The 21,752-nt window shown below is 40.8% G+C and overlaps 2 protein-coding genes and 2 non-coding genes across 6 annotated transcripts in view; 3 read left to right on the top strand and 1 right to left on the bottom strand.

Moving 5' to 3' along the window:
* The first annotated feature begins 41 nt into the window (after window positions 1-41).
* Window positions 42-113, top strand: trnap-cgg (transfer RNA proline (anticodon CGG)). The gene has a single exon. It is a non-coding gene; the product is annotated as a tRNA-Pro (tRNA).
* A 323-nt stretch (window positions 114-436) lies between these two features.
* On the top strand, window positions 437-508 carry trnap-ugg (transfer RNA proline (anticodon UGG)). The gene has a single exon. It is a non-coding gene; the product is annotated as a tRNA-Pro (tRNA).
* A 227-nt stretch (window positions 509-735) lies between these two features.
* LOC117444955 (uncharacterized) lies at window positions 736-2,889 on the top strand. Its single transcript, XM_034080344.1, has 4 exons — window positions 736-938; window positions 1,476-1,969; window positions 2,452-2,556; window positions 2,646-2,889. The coding sequence occupies exons 2-4, from the start codon at window positions 1,605-1,607 to the stop codon at window positions 2,689-2,691; spliced, it is 516 nt and encodes a 171-aa protein (XP_033936235.1). The 5' UTR covers window positions 736-938; window positions 1,476-1,604; the 3' UTR covers window positions 2,692-2,889.
* Window positions 2,890-9,437: 6,548 nt separating this feature from the next.
* rab6ba (RAB6B, member RAS oncogene family a) overlaps window positions 9,438-21,752 on the bottom strand; it is a 131,068-nt gene continuing 118,753 nt past the window's right edge. For all 3 annotated transcript variants that reach the window (XM_071203016.1, XM_034081607.1, XM_071203017.1), the window contains one exon: window positions 9,438-11,749. In XM_071203016.1, coding sequence (XP_071059117.1) covers window positions 11,685-11,749 — 65 coding nt within the window. In that variant the 3' untranslated portion in view covers window positions 9,438-11,684. The remainder of the gene's footprint in view (window positions 11,750-21,752) is intronic.

Raw genomic sequence — 21,752 nt, 5'->3', positions numbered from 1 at the left:
GAGTTGAATAAATTCTCTGGGATCGGTCTTCGTGAACACGTGGCTCGTTGGTCTAGGGGTATGATTCTCGCTTCGGGTGCGAGAGGTCCCGGGTTCAAATCCCGGACGAGCCCACACTTTTGATTGATGGTGGCCACCCTTCTGATTAATGGTGGATGCCGCTCCTAAATGAATAATGTCAATGCGAAGCTAAACGTTTAGCGTTAGCGGTAGTTTACGACACAACCACTGCGATACAATGCGATGTACTTGCAGAGAGGGGCGGACTGGCCATTCGGAATACCGGGAGTTTTCCCGGTGGGCCGGTACCGAAGTGGGCCGGTCGGACAATTCACTAGCACCCCTAGACTTTAATAATTATAACCAACACAAAAAGGTACAATATGATCAGCAAACCAGTTTGCTATATATAAGCAATAATTCGAGTAGCATTTACGGCTCGTTGGTCTAGGGGTATGATTCTCGCTTTGGGTGCGAGAGGTCCCGGGTTCAAATCCCGGACGAGCCCTATATTTTTCTGCATTACGTGTGGTCATTCATCTATTAATTTCATTTAATATACCCTTTGTCATTTATGAATGCATTTTAATATACCCACATGTATAATGACGTGATAGACGTTTTGAACAGGGGAGTGGCTACAGATGAGATATCACGGTTCGATTAATTCCCTTCCAAGCCGCCTTCTTTAACCCGCACCAGTTTCTCCACCTGCCCTCCCACACTAAACAAAGAGCGTCACCACCACCACCCAGCTGTTGTGTTGTTTGTCTGGGCCATGAGAAGAGAGAGGGCTGTTTCCCACACACACAGCAGACCCTAACAGACGAGCTGCCTCTCCATTCAGCTGCTCCGCTGTGCACTCCGAAGGGACAATACTCTGTGTTCGATCTGAAGCAGCACTGAGGAGGAACGTTTTACATTGGCTTCCCCATACTGTAAGTAGGCTTTACAGATAATATTGTTATTATGTTTAGCTTAACTTGTTTCCATCACATATAATGTTTAGGGTTGGATGCTGTTTTTTTATGGTTATCAATTTCTGTTTTATTTAACTTTATTGTCAGCTAACACTCTTCTTGGCTATATTTAAAACATACATGTTTGTTATCCCCTAACACCTAAATAATGATATAGCTGAAGTCATATTATAGAATTACCTATACATCTTTTAATAAGTCAGATGTGTTTTCAATCAAATTTAGCAAGAAATCTAAGTATCCTTTTATTTGTATACTTCTGTCTGTTGTACTTTGCACATTCCTTGAACAATTGTGCATATTTCTGCTACTACAATATACTAACTATACTAATACCAGTGCTATAAACTACACATTTAATTCAGATATATGTTTATATTTATATACAGTATATATATTTGAATATTCTTTACTGAAATATATTTGTGTCAGCTTTCATTTGAATACAGACTTCTGATTTGTTAGTATTTCAAATATATATTTGTATCTTAACAGAGAGGAGAAAACTGGACCCCTGCAGGAACCATCTACTTCAACAAGCCCTGATCGTCAGGTGCCTGATATCAGAGAGTTTCTCCTGGACAAACAGGATCCACGTCATCGCGTCACTTTGATCCTGCAGCCATGGTTCTGTGTGAGGACGGAGAGTGCAGCGTGTGCCTGCTGCCCTACTCTCGGACAGACAGGGTCCCCAGGGTGCTGCACTGCAGGCACACCTTCTGCCAGCTGTGCCTGGAGACCATGTCCCAGGCCCAGAGCGGGCTGCTCACCGTGGGCTGCCCTCTGTGTCGACGGGTCACCGGCGTAGGACGGGGCCTCGGCCTGCAGGAAGCTCTGTGGGTCGACAGCAAGCTGTGGGAGCAGATACCGGAGGAAGAGGACGCTGAGGCAGAGGAGGAGGAGGAGGAGGAGGAGGAAGATGGACTGAAAGCAGAAGCTGAGGAGGAGGGGACGGAGTCCAAACAGGAGTCCTCGCTGCGGGCAGAGTGGTGGGTTTAAAAGTGTAAACAGACACGTATGTGGTCATTAGCAAGTAATAACCCATACTTATTTTTGGGCTTTCACAACTATTTACACGTATCTATAAACTTTGTGACATCTTGAGTTAATTTCTCCAAACAATGCTTTTCCAGAATGCCTTAAATGTAGGGTAGGTAAGAATGGAGAAACCAGCTCGAGTAAGCTAGAATTTGAAAGTACACAACCGAAAAAAATGTTTCTGAAGTGAATGACCTACCCTACCTTTAACTTTTCCTAACGAAAAACATGCAAATTGAGTATAGTATGAGAATAATATCCCTTTAAAACCAGTGTTGAATTTGAAGAATTGGAGAAGATTCCTGCTGTCGCTCCCCCTTTCACACGTTGGTGTTAATCTGCACGTTTGTCCACAAAGCTTCTCATTAGCGCCTCGGCTCTGCAGGGCCACATTTTGTTGTAGAAGTAACCCTATTCAACTTTTGCATTTCAGTGCTTCCTCCAGGTCTGCCAGAACAAAGCTCAAACTGCCTGGCTTCTTCAGGAAGTTCAGTTTATCGAAGCAACACCAAGAGAGGATTGTGCCCGGCAGTAATGTGTAAGTCCTGACTTTGGGAAAATAACATAAAGAAAAATGCAAGGGAAAATAAGTACTAATTAAAATGTGTGTTTTTTCTTGTTTTTAAGGGAAATGAAATCGTGGCGCACGCTTTCAACTGAAGAGACTGTTTAAGAAGGGAGGAGCTGATGTGGCAGATCCTCTTCGGATGTTATTAGCAGATGCTAGACGCCACAAGAAGACGACTCACCCCTCTGAAGGGAGAGAGTCCAGGCCGTTAGAGCCAGGAATCCATTTGTGTTGCTGTCAGGACTTTGTTTGTCTCCAGCCAACACGGTGCCCCGTGTCCCCATTATTTATTCTAGGCCTAATTCCCCCAGCTGGTGCGTTTGGTTCAGCTGTCCCAGGGGGACTCACACCCAGAGACCCCCTCATTACAGATGGTCTCTGAGGACCTTCCCTTCTGAACGTTGAACATAACTTATTGTTTTTTATTTTATTTATGATAGCTAGTAGGCAAAGTATTAAATAAAACTATTTTTGAAAGAAAAAACGTTTTTATTTACTTGTGGAGAGAAAAGAATCATGAGCAATTCTGTACTTTACAAATGCATCATTTATGACATTACGTATGTTTTTAAGTGATTGGAAAAAAGTGAATGCAGTCAGAGATTTCTGAATGTGAAAATGAGTTTTGTGGGCTAGAAACAACAAAAGCATATCACAAAAGACTTGTTCAGCCATGAAAGTGGATTATAAACTCCATTCAGTGAGCATCTGGCAATATTCCATGCTGCGGATATTAGAATAGTGGATCATCACTGTCATGGAAATGGACTTTATTCTCTTGTGCTACCTTTTTGTATTTCTTTGTTATCTATTTATTTTTATTTTATTTTGTTTTCTCTTGTCTTTTTTTTCTCCTCTTAATTCTCTGTCAAAGCGTCTTTGAGTTTCATGAAAAGCGCTATAATAAGTCCCATGTATTATTATTATTATTATTATTATTATTATTATTATTATTATTATTATTATTATTATGTGCACACACCAGTTCAGAAATATACAGCATTCTGAGATACATGAATTCTCACTGAGGTATTACAGGGTTTGGCTTCTCACTCATATTAAGGTCATGTGATTTGGCTCCAAGAAATCCGTTAGTAGTCCCACCGGTTTGATTCCAAAGTGGTTGGAGCAGGTTTCTCAACTGTAATCCTTGATTGTGTTATTTTTCCTCTCGGCACCATTTAAGTTTTCCCACGGTTAATGACTCACCAGTCACACAGGGAGCTCCTTCCAAAGCTGTGATGATCTGGAATCAGCAGCTGGCTGTCAGTCAGGAGGACCGACACACTGCACTGTGAGAGTGGCTCAGTTTCGCAACATTCACTGACTCCCACAGCTAGTGTTGGTCTATGGGCCTTTAAGATGGAACAGAACAGGAAACAACTCCCAGTCTAGAAAGATCTCATGAACTTCCCACTCAATCTATCAAGACCCGAGCAGTTCTATTAGAAGTCCAGGGTAAAGGCACAGGCCGGCGCATACCGCTCATGGAACCCCTCACCATATGAACTCTGACCCCTCAAGTGTACAAGTGAAGACACACCATGTCAGCTCCTATTTAGAATAGTATTTCTTCTCTTCTCAGAGAAACAAGGGTATGAAGAGAACAGCCAGGAACAGAGGAAGAGAGGCACAACGTGACTACGTAAATGCACTCTCCTAAATATTAAACGAGTAAGAGGTGAAGAAACACAAAGCCAGAAATTGAAATGAAAAGGCACCATCATGCTTCCCCTTAGAATAGGGTGGAAATGATGAAGACCCAAATTATGAAGAGGGGACATGGGATACTGGTGAAGAGGGACAACAGTGAAAACTCCCAACGTATCCAACGTACTAGCACTCTCCAAAGAGACAGAAAGTCAAAGTACACGCCGAGAGGCACAACGTGACTAAGTAAATGCACTCTGCACTCTCCCGTTTAAATTAGTTCAAGGGAAAGGGGGTGAAAAACTAAACTAATCAAAAGAAGGAAGTAGAGAGGCCTAAGTGCCCTCTCCTAGATTCAGTTAAAGAACTGGGGAACAAACAAGTACAGGAGGAAAGGCCCAACGAGTCAACGTCAACACTCTCCTAGAATAGTTCAAGGTAAACGGGGTAGGAAGAATATAATAATTAATTAATAATAATAATAATAATAATTTTTTTTTTTTTTTTTTTTCCTTACATTTTTATTATAGCGCATTATCAATGACTCAAAATATAGTGAGAAACAGAGCTGAAGGCGTCCAAGAACGCTTCCCTCTAGTCCAGGGTGAACATGTAGGATGAGAACCAGAGATAGAGAGCAACAACCTGTCTCTATAGGTTCCCCTATCAGGGACAAGAACTCATCTTCTCCACTCACGTGAAACAGCATTGCTACAAGGTGAAAACAATGCAAATACAAGATCCAAGATCCTGTATTCAAAAGTTTATCAAAACAAAAGTACTCTGCTTTATCGCATTGAAAAGTCTGTACATTGTATACAAAGTACTAGTACCTTAAAATTGTACTTCAGCACTGTACTTGAGAAAATGCGCAGGTTGGTGTAGTCACAAGAAATGAGGAAGTTCTCAGATCAGGTCCCACCTCAACAAATAAACATCTCTAACAGACATTGTGCAAGACGGTTTCCCAGAGCTGACCGTTACAGCAACACATTCCTGTGTGGGTGCGTGTGTCCCACCGACTGTGGGTTGAGTGAGATCTACTCAAATACCTTTGCAAAATTGCAAATCTGGGACTAAACTAGGACAGACTTCAATGGAATGTTAAGTTCACTTTGTGACTATAACTTGAAGTGTTGCCGTTAGTTTGTCTGTCTGTTTTCAATGAGAAGAAATACTGTTAGATTTTCATGAAACGTGGTGGAAGTGTGAACCATGAGGCAAGTCAAGAAGCCAACATATAGTTTGAGCAGATCCTAAGAACTGGCAGATATCTGAGTGGAAGCAGCTCTTTAAGTGCCCAACAGATGCAAATGTGTTTGAATAGATTTGTAAAAGCCTCACAATGACTAAGACATGTTTTGACATAGGGCAGTGGCTCGTTATTGTGCCCCCCCCCCCACAAGGCTCCTGTGGCCCCAGCCATACAGCAGGTATTAACTGATGACTGTCTCACAGTAGAAACCATGCGTGCCACAACATGTACAAATACTGGTTAACACTGTCACAACTATTGCTTAATTACTGGTAACTTCACCAGCAGTTCCCTGTAGGTCTGTCTGGCGTAGCACCGTACCACCCGTCCATTTTTAAATGGGTTTATTGCTATTTATTTTAAAACAAATGTTAAGCAAAACCACAAAATACCCTATAATAAATAAAGCCAGAATGTCTCTTAATTCTGGCAAATGATAAAACATAATTCTAGAAATATACTTTTAGGTTTATTGTAAATGTTTTTTTCAGGATTTTAGTTTTGTGTTAGAAGTGTTTGTTGTTGTAACTAACTTTGGCAACAAGAGGCGGAGCGCCCCACATAGCGTTGCGATAGAAACGTCTCATAGCATTCATTCATGTCACACAAGGTTCAAATATAGTGTGTGAGCAACACATCCTCACTCCCAGGTCGGCCTATGTTGACGTTATGTCAAGTCCCCTGCCGGCTTTTTCCAAGCAAGGGGGGGGGCCTTAGCGTCCATTTTCAACGCATGGGGGGGGGCCTTAGCGTCCATTTTCAACGCAAGGGGGGGGGCCTTAGCGTCCATTTTCAGCTTTCCGGGATGTCCATGTGCTTCTATGGACGCTCATGGAAGCACGGCATTCATTTGTGTCGACTGCCCTTAAAGGCAATGTGAGCGTCCATTCTCATTGGATAGCGGAGAATTGTACACCCGGAAGTAAATATTCCCCTTACTGACGATTGATTTCACAGTGATATCTGCACTACTCATCGACTAAAAAACACCAGATTATCCTTGTTAATTACACAACATTGATTGGTTTAAATTGTGTGCAATGCTTTTGTATTTTTCCCCTTCGATTCGGAGAAACAAATCTTTTTTCGGAGTAAATGATGGCAGAAGACACTACACTACCCAGAATCCCCAGCTATCATTTCTCCCTGCAGAAAAAGAAAACATGGCCGAACTTCGTTTTATTCTGGGTGTAAAATGCCTATTTTAAAGTTAGTTTGGCTATTAAAATGCGTTTTGATGTCATTTGATGCGAGAAATATTAGTTGTTATTTCAGATTATGTGTGCAGTGGATGTACATGATCTTTAGTTTGCTAGTTATTACGAAGATTACTTCAGGAAATTGCGTCCAACGTTTTCATTGTTACCAAGGTGGTTGCTAGGGACGCTGCTATCGATATTATTTCTGTTATGTTGTGTAACTGTTTAATGGTGTTATCTTTATTGCTACCCCCTTCCCCGTCAATGTATAGTGTTGGCCCACAGCGCAAACATATTAGTTAACAAAATCCGCATCTAAAGATACGTTATTTCCCCCTGTGCAATTCCAGTCTCACATCTCACAGCACATCGTCATTAACAAATACCGGAAACAGACCGAAAACGTTTAAAGAAAATAAAATAATACCTTATTCCGAGTGTGCTTGCTTTTCTCTTTGAAAGTCATCACATAACGGCATTGTAATACACGGTTCGGCTGCATTAAATATTACATATCTGCCGTAGTTCTGTATTTATAGAGCCCTGATGAGAAGACAAACATGAGGAACTGAAAACGTGACGTGGATCATAAATATATCAGCCATTAAACAACATCTTACATTTCTTTTCACACAATACGTCTCTTTGCCGTATCAACACTAATTCGGCTCACTTTTATATTTGATGCAATTGGTAGATAGGCTGTATTTACACCATAAAGGTGCACAGATGATATAAAGAGACACCTGGTGGTTAAAGCATGTTATTGAATTTCATTATTTTTATTATTAGATATTAATAGGATCCTTATAAAGTATATTCATTACTCGTTATTCTCTACTAATAGTTAATTAAAGACTGTATATAATGACTATTTTGCACATCCCGTTCAAGATTTCAAGATTTTCTAAGGTTTATTGACAGATCATATAGGCCTACACAACTATGGTGTAGTTCTGCACTGAATGAAAAACTTGGGTCGCAGGTTCCTCAATAGTGCATTACAAGACATCTATCAATATTTGTGCATACCTCCAGCAATGTTAACTATGTTGAAGCACTTATTTTAACTGATATTATACATAATGTATTCTGCTCTTATAAGATGTATGCAGATATTTCATCTCCGGCCTTGTCAGGTATTGAACAATCAATAAATAAAGAACACAGAATTGTTAAATATAAAACACAGAATTTGTGTGATTATACTAAATGATTTTCAAATAAACACCACTGCAGATTTAACTGTTACACATGCTGATGTAACGCAAATGTTCCAACTTGGGATCAATAAAGTATATCTTATCTTAAGCTGATCGATGGCTACTGCCATATTTGCAAAATGTGCCTATGAACCTTGACAAGTGCATGTTTCAGGCTTATCAATTAATGTAATGTAATGTAATGTTATCAATTACAAACAGGAGGGGTCACAAACATAAGTCCAGCTGTTAAATAAAGCTCTTCTGACCTTAGCTGGCGTGTGTGTATATATATTAATACTGCCCATTATGGGCACCAGCAATTTTCACCCATTTATTAATTATATGTTTTAAATGTGAGTGTTTCCTGTCCCCTAAACCTCCAGGGATGTACACAGTTTAATACTGGCAACTTCTTATTATGGGAAATACGAAAACGTCTTTTAAAACTACAACTCCCAGTAGAGACGTGCCATAGAGAACATGTTGCGAAACAGAATAGCCAGCATGTGTAGTTCTGGGGACGGGGTGGGGGAGGGGGGGGGACGCGGTGGACCCGTTCAAATCCAGTTTTGAACAGTCTGCCGTGGTTCCATCCCATTTCAAGTGCTGTTCGAGGCTCGGTAACCCTCGGAGCACACTCTCCAATCACAGAGCTTGAGGACTATCACGGGGTTTGTCAAACAGAGCACATGGTGTAGTCCAAACGATAGCTGGGGATTCTGGGTAGTGTAGTGTCTTCATTGCCTTTAAGGGCAGTTGACACAAACGAATGCCGTGCTTCCATGAGCGTCCATAGAAGCACATGGACATCCCGGAAAGCTGAAAATGGACGCTAAGGGCCCCCCCCTTGCGTTGAAAATGGACGCTAAGGCCCCCCCCCCTCGCGTTGAAAATGGACGCTAAGGCCCCCCCCCTTGCGTTGGAAAAAGCCGGCAGGGGACTTGACATAACGTCAACATAGGCCGACCTGGGAGTGAGGATGTGTTGGTGTGAGCAGGTTTTGCAATATATCCGTCATGGCTTGAAAACATGAAAGCTGTGAGTGCTGTTGACAACATGAGGGAGTGGTGCTCTTCAGCCTCATGTGCTCCACATGAGAAATACATCACACTGAGAATGTTGCCACTCCCTTTCCTCCACCTGTCACTGACGGAGAAAAGGGAACATCCACAAATATTCCTGTCAAAGCTATTTTGCTTAACCAGTTTTTCAAGACATAAAAATATAGGGGAAAACAATTTATGTCAGACCTAATAAACATATATATTTTCTTTTGTCTTATCTTCCTGTCCAAAAGTTGATATTGTCAGTATATATATTATTATTATATCATGATCACAGAATGTAGATATTACTGTCATAATTAAATATTCACAGCTTAAAAATGTAATTTAACTTTCATTTCATGGACTGCTCAAAGTATGAGCTTCAGTGTGTGTCTTTTTAAACAAGAATAAACACACACACAGTAAGGTGTGTGTTAATAGAAGCAGATGTGTGTACAGTGTGGAACAGAATGTGCAGGGGAACTAAAACACTCACTTTGGTAATAAGACATCTTTATTAATCATTTGGAGAGACATGCTAGATCTCTGTACAGGGGAATGAGAGCAGAACACACACACACACACACCCCGGGAACATCCGTCCTCCCCACCGACACGCAGAGACATCTGTCCCTCTCCAGGGACTGCTGAGATGGGACTCTAAAGGGACTCTTCTTTAAGGGAATACAGGCTTATATTATCACTTTCATTTTCAGCGATTATAAATTGAAAAGAAACCTTCTCATTCCCAAAACCAATCTCTCCTGCCATGTTGGATCTCTTATTATTATTATTTGGCTCTTTATGTGGGCTAAAAAGGTTCACCAGTTTTTACAAGAGTGCTTCCTTTTTGGACAACAATGTGTGAATAATTAACGAGTCTACTCTAAAACACAGGACTCCAACTGTTCTGTACATTAAGATTATCTTTACCATGTGTCGAGGACTTACATCGTCACTATAACTCTAAAACATGTTCTTCAAAAGTGCAGTAAGATTTCACTTCAAGTCAAATCAAAAGTAGTGTTCTCAATAGCGTCTGACTCCAGCGCCAGTGTTTTATGAGACCTGGCTCTGAAACAAAAGAACAAAATGAAACAACATTGCATAACGTCAGTTTAAACACAAGCAGCAAAGAAGTGGGACACGTCACACAGCTCTTGGATTAATGACTTTACATTTACTATGAAGCTTTACGGCGCTTCATATCCACCTGAAAGGTTTACACGTGAGTGTTCTGTCAGGAATGGAACTGGATTACGTGTGTGTGAGATCAGTCTGCAGCTCCTGTTCCACTGTGCAGACCACCAGAATCACACAAGGCCACGTCATGTTGTTGTGAGGGGGAGACCTATTATGAAGCCGTTATGTGGCAACTGACACGACTTGGAAGTGGCCCTCTATAGAACTGCATTCTAACGTTGCCTATACAGAAAGCACACATTTACACACTCACATGACAAAGAGATATTCTGATGTCGAGTATACACATCCAGTTAGACAGTTTCATCAACACAAAGACAGTCATCATGAGAGTGCATTAAGTCACTGGTGTAAATGTACATATTGTGTTCACTGGTAGACAGTACCTATGCTCAAAGACAAGGCATGCATTAGATACTCAAGATGTTGCTTACCACTTCCTGTTTGCACAGTTATGGATCCCACAGGGGGTATGGACTAGGGGCTGAAAGGATAAAACTGGCTGTTTAAGTAAAAAGATCCTTAAGTGTATGTAGGGAATATTGACTGTAGGGCTGCCCATTGGCACAAAGACCAATTACTAGGAAATCCTAATAGTTTGAAACATGTCCTGTTGGAGCTATATTTTTGATGTATATGATTTGATAGCTAAACATTTCATTTCTCACTGTTTTTGTGAGTAATGTAATGTTATTTAGTGTTATTATTAGTTAGTTAAAGTAGTTTTAAGCTTTTATTTTGAAGGTGTATTTGGGCACCTGGTGTAATTGTATATATTGGAGACAGGTGGTGGTGGGAGTAGAGCACCAGTTTGATTGATCAGGGTAAACACGAGGAGACCAGAGGACAGGCCCAGGGAAGAGAGGGAAACCTTTAGGAATACAATGCACAGAAAGGACTCTTGCCTGGACTTGATCATTTTATTTGAGTTCATTTTCTTGTTTATTTGCAGTGGGCATTTTTGATTGGTGCATGGAAAAAAATGGTGTTTTTGAAGATTGGGCCGTTGGATCATTTCGTGGCACAGCCTGGTCGGGGTTAGGACAGGAATACATTTACTGCAATAGTGTTGGGAGGAATTCTATTTTTGCCTGTAACAATAGTGGGATCCATAAACATACATCCAAACCCATCTGCTCTTATCAAGCCCTCAAAAAAGAGCTTTGTTTGCATCTTTCAAAAAAACAACCTTTCCAGAGAGATTTCCCTGAATATACAAAAATATAACAGAAACTGGGGAGGCTTCCTTTTTTACTTAAAAAAAAAGTATCCACATAAAATAACTTGTTTGATTGTTTCACATCTTTGTCTTTTGTACTTTCTTTTTTGCAAGTTGTAAGACTTTATGGCAGTTTCATTTACAAAGTAGACTACACTACTTTAAAACCAAATTCACATATTGTTAGTTCCAACCGGTGACTGAGAGTCAGGTGAGGAGGCCAGATTCACAACTTGCAGAAGTCAACTGCAGGTTAACCAATAGGAAGCAACATAACAAGCATGTGGTGTATGATGTGTTATCCCAGGATGAGGCTGAGTATTAACAGGAGCAGCCTCCTTCAGTAGTCTGAGGCTCCTGCTGTTTGTCCAACTTGATGTCGATCACTGGAGAGAACGTTAAGGAAGCGTTGGAAAACATCAGTATTGATTTTATTACATGCTCTGAATGGAGCAGCTGCTCTGAAAGCCTTCAGGGAGGACATGCAGGTGAAACACGATTAACCAGACTGCCTAATAGAAGAGTGTAGTAGCACTTATCTACCACTAGATGGTAATATTTCCCATGCAACCCTTCCATTTGCAGTCAACTATACTAACAGCCAAGATACCTACATTATGTCAACAAATAAATAGATATAGTTGCTGCACATAATAATAATTAAAAACATATTTTTTATTATTGGTAGGTTTTATGTTTAAAACACAAGACAGCATGTTCTTCACATTGTGCAGTGAAAGGGCAGACCTGCTGTAAGGAGCATCAGTCAGTGCTGGTGTACTTTAATACAATACAGCAGGTGAAATGTGGCAGCAGAGCAGCAAGCTCTTACTTACTATTCATCTTTCTGGTACAAATTATGCATGTATAAGGAGGGGGCCCGGCCTATAAAAACTGTGGCCTACATATTGTATGCAAGTTGAAAGAGTCCCACTGCTTTCAGATGCCCCTCCCACAGTGCATGGTGCTGTATGCTCTATGTTTGTATGCTGCAGGTGATGTGTGTTTTCATGTTTGATGGAAGCGTTTCATCTCTACATGGTAACATTTGAAGGACAGCTTATATTCCAGCCTTCCCATTTGGATTGGTTCCCATCTGGAATATGGAGGCTTTATCACAGCATTACCAAACCAAATGAGCGTGTTCAGCTCAGAATATTTTACAGCTCTGATGCCTGTGTGTGATTGGGTGTGTGTGTAGGTTACAGTCTACACTACAGCATCTCCTGAACAGTGAGTAATGAGTCCTCTGCCACTATAGTAGCATTTGTTTCAGAGTGTAGCGTAATGCATACGTATGTATTCTGGTTGAATCCTCAAATAACTTTTAAGCAATAGATGGATAGCAGTGGCGGCTGGTGAATCTTTCTCCAGGGGGGGCTCTACCAAAATGTAAGCAAACGTATACACAAACCAAAACATAAGTCATATTACAATGCAGGGCTAGCTCAAAGGCACACAGCACTTGATAGTCTATTATTTTAGTGCCTGTTTTTGTCAACCTCCTTATTGTGCTTACTGATCCCTATCCTGTAGCCCTCATTGGACAGCTGTGTTTACTTTCCTAAACATGGCTAGTCGCATAGCATCGTCCATGTGGACTCTGGTTTGTTCATGCTTTTTAGCTTTTTCTGATATGTGCTTTAAGTCGCTCACACCTGTCTGGATCCATGATGGGTCTGGTCCATAGACTCGTCTGATCCTGACGTTTGAAAAGGGAGGCTGGGGAAGCAAAATGTAGCACTGGTGTTGCTACAGGTAGTTAGCCAAGCCTTCTTGCCAAACCAGCTCCTTCAAAATGTACGCTTATACTGCCTTCCTCTGTCTCCTGCCTGTCAGGCTGATCAGGGGCCTCATTTATAACGACGTGCGTAGGATTGACGTGGGAAGGTTGCTTATGTAGTAGAAATCCAAAAAATAGGTACAGAAATGTTCCGACATTTTCCGATTCACCAAACATTGTGAGGAAAGTGCGTACAGCACTTCCTACGCCGGTTTCCCTTTATAAATCACAATCGACTCGAAATGCGGTGCAGTTTTTGCGGGCTTCACGTAACGCCCATATGTGCCTATAAATAGTCAAAGAAACACCCATTCATTCATTCATTCATTCTGACTGACTTTATGAAGAAGAGCAGGAAATGACGACAGAACAGCTAAAACAGACATCTCACACCATGTCAGATTTTGGTTATTTTGGGGAGGTGGAGATAAATCATATTGTTTGGTGGATGCAGTTTGAACCAGAGTAGCAGCATGGAGGTCGGATCGTCACCAAAATAAATAAATAAGTGGTCCGAAAAAGGTTCATGACAAAAAAAATACACATACAGTAGCTTCCTCAGGCAGTGTGTTTGTACCGGGGACAGGAGACCCTCGCCTTGATGAGAGACTGTAAGAAATGATCGGGGAATCCCTCCGGTGTGGAGTCATGACGACTGGATCTGAATTATGTTTTCGTATTTGGTGGTTTGTGTCCCAACTTTTACATCTGATTTATACTTTTAGAGATATTAAACATTGTTCAGACCTTGGTAAAGAGGCCTTCTTCAGATTTTAGAGTGCGTGATGTCACAGCTAGAGTGGAGGACAGATTTAATTTTGCCTTCATATTTTCTTTTAAATCTGCCATAATTCCCAAACCCTACATTCCTAAAACATAATTTTTCATGACAAATGTAGGAAAACATCTCGTAGCTTGTAAAATAAAAATAAAATTAAGCAAAAAATAATTAAGCAAAATGCCTCTTGAGGGCATGAAGTGACAACAACTTTCAACATGTCTCCATTAAACCCCATTGTAAGTTCAGCCTCATCTTTCCCCACCACAGCAGCCGCACACCTTTTAGTTAATTTGCCAAAAAGGCTACATTATTGACCCGAAAGTACACAAAAAGTACACTTCAGATGCTCAAGTTCCTTGACATGCTTCACGCTTTGAAATGTCACCGATATCTGTTATGGTTCTTCAACAAAACGTTCACATGTAACAGGTTTATCTCTCATTCAGAACAATGAATCTCACTGATTACTGCACATCACCATGGAAACCTTTGATCTCTGGACACGTCGTTAGCTCAAATATAAACACCTGTGTCATGGAATACGATGATATCATAACTCCAACTGACATGCTCAGAGCAGCAGACTTCAGATAAAGGTTAACACAGCTCTACGTCAAATCTGATGTTACGTAATCCCTCGCCATAAAACAGCAGCAGACTTCAGATAATGGTTAATGGTCCTGCCCTCAACAGCTCTACGTCAATTATGGGGTGTCTTCATATGCCGTTTCCCTCGCCATAAAACACGATGTCGCTGTAACTCCAATGGACACGGTCCGATCGTCCCCCAAACCTCGCTTGTATATCACCGGTCCATGCCTCAACAGCTTTACGCCAAATCTGAGATCTCACCATAGGCTGTTGCCATGGAAACGCATCCCTCGCCATAAAACGAGATGTCGCTGTACCTCCAATGGACACGGTCCGGTCGTCCCACAATCTTCACCTGCATATCACCTCTCCATGCCTCAACAGCTCTACGTCAAATCTGACATCTAACCATATGCCGTTTCCATGGAAACGCATCCCTGACCATAAAACACGATGTTGTCGTAATGCCTATGAAAAGACAAAAGACAAAACAGCACCAGACTTCAGATAATGGTTAACGGTCCAGCCCTCAACAGCTCTACGTCAATTATGGGGTGTTATCATATGCCGTTTAAGACGATGTCGCTATAACTTCTATGAAAATGTTCAAAAAGTGCTCAAACTTCACATGTGTGCCAACAGTCCAGCAGTGAAGACATCTACGGGACAGTTTTGAGATTTCTTCAATTGTCATTGCCATGGCAACACAATGCTCGCCATGAAACACGGTTTTTTCATAACTTCAGTGAAAATGCTCGAAATGGCCCAAAACTTCACAGGTTTGATAACGATGCAGCCATCAACGCATCTAAGTGTATTATGGGATGTCATCAAATGCCGTTACCATGGCAACACAATGCTCGCCATGAAACACGGTTTTCTCATAACTTCAATGAAAATGCTCCAAATGGCCCAAAACTTCACAGGTTTGGTAACAATGCAGCCATCAACGCATCTAAGCGTATTATGGGATGCCGTTGGCATGGCGACAGATCATTCGCCATCAATTTAGTTCAAAGGTTTGCAGTTCAAATATTCTGCTGCTTTTCCAAGCCTTTTTACTTTCTTTTCTTCTCTCATCACACATTGAAGCCCCAAGTGTTCATGTATCATTTCAATCTACATTCTTCACTTTCTTTTTACACATTACATTTCAGAATAGCAGTTTAGCGTCAGCTTTTCAGCATAAAGCATTCCCACTAGCAATTTCTTCAGGAATTGCATTCTCTAGTTTTGTTTACACTCCGTATCCGTCCAACTCTCTCTCACTCAACATCAACGTTAATCACTCTCTGGTAATTGTAAGATAATTGTATATTATCAGGGTAATCTTTCCCAAGTGGTTACAAGCACTACAATTGGCATATATACTCCATGGAGGTTACTCTTTTGAAAAAGCACGTTCAAAAATCCAAGATGGTTGCCATGTTTCAAGATGGCCACCGCTGATGGCTTCAAAATATATATGTATTGCTATAAAACCACTTTCACCTGCCCTATATGAAAGATCTTGGTGTCAAATCATATTTTCTGGACCACGTAGAAACTGGATTGTCTTGATTTAAAACAAATATTAAAGTTATTATTAAAGATTTGCAACAGAGTCGATGTTGAAGAGGTTCAAGAAATGTCACCCCTCATATTTTGTGTCTAAGTTATTTAAAGTGGACATATTATGCTATATTTGAAAAATATATTGTAGGGCCATTACATGTCTGTGATGTTTTTTGCTTAAAATACCAAACAGATCACCCATTGCAGCCATGCCTCATACTGCTCATACCCTCTATTCCAGCCCTGTTCCAAGAAGGCTGATTCTGCTTTAAACGGCTGCCCCTTTGTAGCGTCACACAGCTTTCCCCTGCCAAGAGAGTTACCGGGAGAAACTAAGCTAAACGCTGCCGTGATTAAATGCCATATTATGTTCCCAACCACTTCAACCATTATTTCTGAAACAGTATGGAGCTCAAACCTTTCTCTCTCGCAGGGTTTACCACAAAGACATTACGTCTCTCCAGTAGCCTACAGTGTTAGCTCTGAGTGTTAGCATGCTTGCCAATGTAAACACAGACCATATTACTCCCAAAACATGCCGTGCATTGTTTGACATGTTCTGTTTACTGTGTTTAAGTGTTTACTGCTAGAAACTTGGATTGAATTAATCCAAAATGTTGTGCAACCTGGATTGTCTTCTGTACTGTGTTGTAAATTGAAGATGTTGCAATAAAAAAATGTATGATAAAAAAACAAAAAAATAAAGAATCTCAGTGTAAAAATGTACAAGTTTTAATTGCTTAGTATTACTGATTAGTTAACAACTTTATGTACATTAAGAACTGAGACCTTCCCGACATTTCTCAGTTGCCTATGACAGCATGTGGACAGATTTCTATGTAAAGGTATTACTTAGAATATCCAAATAAAGTGGCTTTTATTCACATTCATGAGGGTCTTGTCTCAGCTAAAGCTAGCTATATATGCACATGGTAAAATCTAGAGCAATTTTATAATTCTCCCCCAGTTACTATAGAGATGGTGTGTTGACAAGAATATGAAGGACTAATGTTGTTAGAGGAGAAACTGCAACATGGAATGCTGTTGAATTAATGTAAAGAAATATTTCTATAGACTTATTTTTGTGGCAAATAATAACTATCAGGGACAAAGCCTATGCATTAGACCAGTGGTTCCCAAACTTTTTGTGCCCAAGGCACCAAAGGACAAGTAAAAATCTCAAGGCACACCTATTGTGCAAAATAGCCCTTATAACACGTGTTATCACTCATATCATGTAAAATATCTGTAAATGTGCATAATTATTTACTAATGCCAAATAAAATGTGACAAAGACAACTATATTACTTATTAACAAAATATTTCAGAAATTAATTTGAAACTGTATCAAATTAGGCTTGATCAAAGCAGCAACACACTCATTTAAACCAGACAGGTCACAACATTAAAAATGAGGCAAAGGAAACTCAGCAGAAATTCAGCACAGAGAACCGTCAATGCAAGGAAGCTGCATTGTCCATGGTCCTGAACTACAAATTATAAATATAACATTTCAGCAATCAGCATTGAAACATGTGCTATTGTAAATATTTTTGCCGACTTACAAATTAGTGAGATACATGTGCCTGTCGGGGCGCGCAGAATTTTGTAATCCTTGGTGGCACTGAGGAGAGGGCCACTCGCAAGTCCTGTTCAACAGAGAGCCGTGACCTCCTGTTGTTCTTCATGTAAATCAGAGTAGAGAACGCCAACTCCAGAGATGGGGTCGTTACTAAAAAAATGTAATATATTACATATTACTTTAAAAAAAAAAAAAAAGTAATATATTACACTACTTCGTTACTATCTACATAAAGTAACTCGTTACTTTACTCGCCAAGCACGTACGAACTGCGCATGCGTGAGTGGCAATAACTTTCCCTACCAGCAGGCGGCGGTAGTGTGTATTTGTCATTCAAAACAGGCAACAACCGGAAGACAGAGAAGAAGAACTACGTGATATAAACAAAACAACAAATAGCGTGTGCGGTAGCTTCACCTTAGCATGTGTTCTTTGCAGGTGTGTGTTGAGGTTTGACGTGGTGTTTACAGCAGTGGATAACAGCTTCTGGCCTGGACACAGTTTGCACCTCACCGTCACATTCCTGTCTATTCCTCGGACGAACTCAAAATAATGGGCATACCTCCACCCCTCGAGAGTTATCGCTGACTCAGCCATGTTTATGCAGCACTGCACGTGGAGATGTGGACCCGCAAGTCGCGCAGATTACGTACATATAAACCTACAAAGTACTGATATAGTAAATTAAAAAATTATTATTTCTGTGTAGTTGTATATTGCAATAATAACGTATGGTTGTGACAAAATCCCACGGCACACCCGGACTTGCCTTACGGCACACCAGTGTGCCGCGGCACACCGTTTGGGAACCACTGCATTAGACGATAGGATAGTATTAGATATGGCTAAGTGCGATGTAGAAAAGATAATATGTAAAGGTATTTTAAAGATATTCATCAGAGCCTCCTTAACTCACACTGTTTGGGTGACAGGGTTCTCTGCTTTCTCTCTGATTGGTTTTACGTCAGCCTCCAGATCAAACTCTGTCAATAGAAAAGTTAGACCTGAAAATAGAATGGGTTCCTTTTAAGGATAGGTGCAGGTCGTCAGTTGCCCATATGTTCATTCAAACAGGTTTTCCTTGCTGTAATCATTCCACCTGATAATACTGGCCATTAGAGCATGCCTTTATAATGGATTTCAATGTGGAGGACATCATCTACTGTCTCCTTTCCTGTTCTGTTCCAAAGGTACAAGAGACAACGAGTCACAATGTGTCATTGTTCATTGGATGAGTGGTTACATCATTCTTAAAATAATAATCTTATTAGTGTTGAACAATTCATTTTGTAGTTGGTTGGCTTTCTGCCATGTTTAAGGCTCTTGATATAAGCATTTCTGAAATGTCAAAGGAGTAAATAAATTACTTTTGTAACCCTTGTTGTTAAAAAAAATGTGGCTGTGATAAAGGACTACACCAGTTTGTATGGTCTCTGTTGGTTCTTACTGTCAGAGAATATTTTAAGGATATCTCTTTGTGTTTTAAGATTCTCAGTCTTTCTTGCATGTTCCTGCAAGTAATGTCTCAGGAAGACACAGGTCAAAAGGTCTTTTGCCTTTCCTGTGGGGAGGGGTATGGGCACATGAGAAGTTGCCATACAGACAGTTCTTTGTTCCAAGGTCTGGTATTGATTACCAAAGGCGGGAATATAGGCCACTCCTTTTCTAATGTATAGATCTGCGCTGTGCCCCTTTGTCTCCAGAGTTCGCGGGGCAGGTCATCTGTAGAGATGTGAATATGCCTTGTGAACCCTCCGGCCGTTTTGTCTCTCAATAAATCTCAGTGTTTGACATCAGAACTCCTGCTCGTCCTGTGTCTCCTTCATGAGTCGGTGAATCCCAAAGCATTGCTAACCAGAAGTCTCCTCCACACTTACCAATAGGTCATTTTGTTTTTTATTCTTTTAGTCTTGAATAGAAGGACAATGCTAATGTAAAGCTTCTCAGAACCTCACTAGATTAATTAGTCTTAAACCAACTACATTGTTTAAATTAAAGCAAAACATGTTTCTTTGTGAATCAAACTAATCAGATTACATTTCATGCATTAGATGCCTCTGTAAATTGTAGGTTGCCTTATTGCAGTGTTTCTCAAACTTTTTCATACCAAGGACCACTTAACCAATAAAAAAACATGCGCGGACCACCTAACTCCACAAATATCCCAAAACACATCGTTTTTCTAGAACAGATTATAAATCGCCTGAAAATGGTACAAACAGGTGGCAACATGTGTGACGAATGTGTTGCATTGGGCTTTATCATGCAATAGAAAGTGAAACTTAAAGGGAAATGGAAACACTTTTCAAACTGCTTTCCATGCGAAAATATTACCATTAGGAAATGTATTTATCTAGTCTATTTCCAATGTAAACGATCGAGATACGCGAATTTACTTTTTGAAATACGTGCCTAATGACCATGGGCGCTTCCATTGCTCCGGGACTTTTCCAGTGACGTCACTGATTGGGTACGGCTTCCTGGGCCAAAGCTCAATAACAAACAACATGGCGTGCAATGCACCAGTAGTTTACATTACAAGAAAACGGTCGTCGTCAGGAGTTTATTGTATTGCCCCAGGCTGCACAAATGGATTTTATACAAAGAAGGAAGAAGTACATTTCCATAGGCTGCCACTAAAGGATGAGAAGCTGCTCAAAGTCCAGTCTGGATGCCTGGTTCAATACAAAACATTGAATTTGAAGCCAGGATCTGTTCCCACAATATTCGATTTCTCAACGTATGCAGTCGGGAACACCGACCGTCCCAGCACGTCGGCCGCGCAAGACAATGACAGTGTCAACAAACGTGAAGTTCGAGCCACCAAACGAGTTGCTTCAGCTGCCGAGAGAGAGGTAAATATTGCAGCACTACCAGATTACTAGCTCACACATGTATTTACTGACACAGTGTGACCTTATTAATTAACGCAATCGCGTCCAAACTAAATGGTAGCTATTATTATGACGCACAATAGAGAATTGGGGGTGTTCTATAGCTCAACTAATTAAACTGGCATACACACGCTCATCTGTCGAAAACAGCCCTAAAAAGGCTAGTATTGCTATTGATGGATGGTATTGCAGAACCCAGAGCGCACGGAGCACAGAGCGGACAGCAGATAACGGAATTGCAGTTGTATTGCTTATAGATTATCAGAACATTTCAAAGGGGACACAGCCCCATTGGATATTAACCTATGGATTAACTACATCATCGTTTTTATCGTTGTAATGCCATTGAAGACCAGTTTAGACCAGACAATGAGGAAGGTAAGCCGTTAGTATGTTAGTACCTAGCGCCACTTGTTTTGATTTACGTTTTTGTGGATAACCTCGCGAGTTTGTATCTTTCAGTGTTGAGGTGGGCACCGTTAGATTCTGTGTCTCCTTGCGATCATAAACGATGTGTTGGATGTGCGGCTAGGATAAGTAATAAGGGAGCTATCGGTGCAGTAATAGGTTAGCATTTTCGCTCGGGGCTAATTCAGAGGCTCACTGTTAGCATTGTGTTTTTTTAATTTTTTAATTCCGGATCGTATGCCACTCTATTCGACCGAATCGGTTCATAAGCATAGGCCATGGGATGCCTGGTAACTGTAGATGCTTCCACATCAATGTCATCTCGTGACGAATAGTCAAATTCATCGTTCAAAATGTCGATCTCATTGCAAAATTCCTCCATCGCTGCCATATCTGCTACGTTGTGTTGACTTTCGGTGGAGCGAAAACACAGCCAGTGACGTCACCATTTGGGACTCCCCTAATGGCGGCGGCCTGGTCCCGGAATTCCCCACCCGGCCGGCGGATAATTAATTTTCTTTTGGCGAGTAATATCATATACAATAAATATTACGATCAATATCCATTGTAAAATGAATAAACTACTATTATATTATAACTGTAATTGGTGTTTCCTTTCCCCTTTAAGCTCGTTCCATTGCGGAGATATTCCCGCGAGAGTGCGGAAAACTTAAATGTATTTATTGCAAATGTGAAATGTTACCAATATACTCACGGACCACTAGGGGGCGTTCACGGACCACCAGTGGTCCGCGGACCACACTTTGAGAAGCACTGCCTTATTGTAACACAAATT

Source organism: Pseudochaenichthys georgianus, chromosome 4, assembly GCF_902827115.2.
Source record: "Pseudochaenichthys georgianus chromosome 4, fPseGeo1.2, whole genome shotgun sequence".
Classification (NCBI taxonomy): domain Eukaryota; kingdom Metazoa; phylum Chordata; class Actinopteri; order Perciformes; family Channichthyidae; genus Pseudochaenichthys; species Pseudochaenichthys georgianus.
Note: the sequence above shows the minus strand (reverse complement) of the source record. Positions and strands in the feature narration are given on the sequence as shown.

What these genes read in the sequence shown, in the direction of transcription:
- LOC117444955 (XM_034080344.1), top strand. Translation starts at nt 1,605, where the DNA reads ATGGTTCTGTGTGAGGACGGAGAGTGCAGCGTGTGCCTGCTGCCCTAC. An exon ending in TCCTCGCTGCGGGCAGAGTG is followed by an intron (nt 1,970 to 2,451) that starts GTGGGTTTAAAA and finishes TTTGCATTTCAG; the next exon opens with TGCTTCCTCCAGGTCTGCCA. An exon ending in ATTGTGCCCGGCAGTAATGT is followed by an intron (nt 2,557 to 2,645) that starts GTAAGTCCTGAC and finishes CTTGTTTTTAAG; the next exon opens with GGAAATGAAATCGTGGCGCA.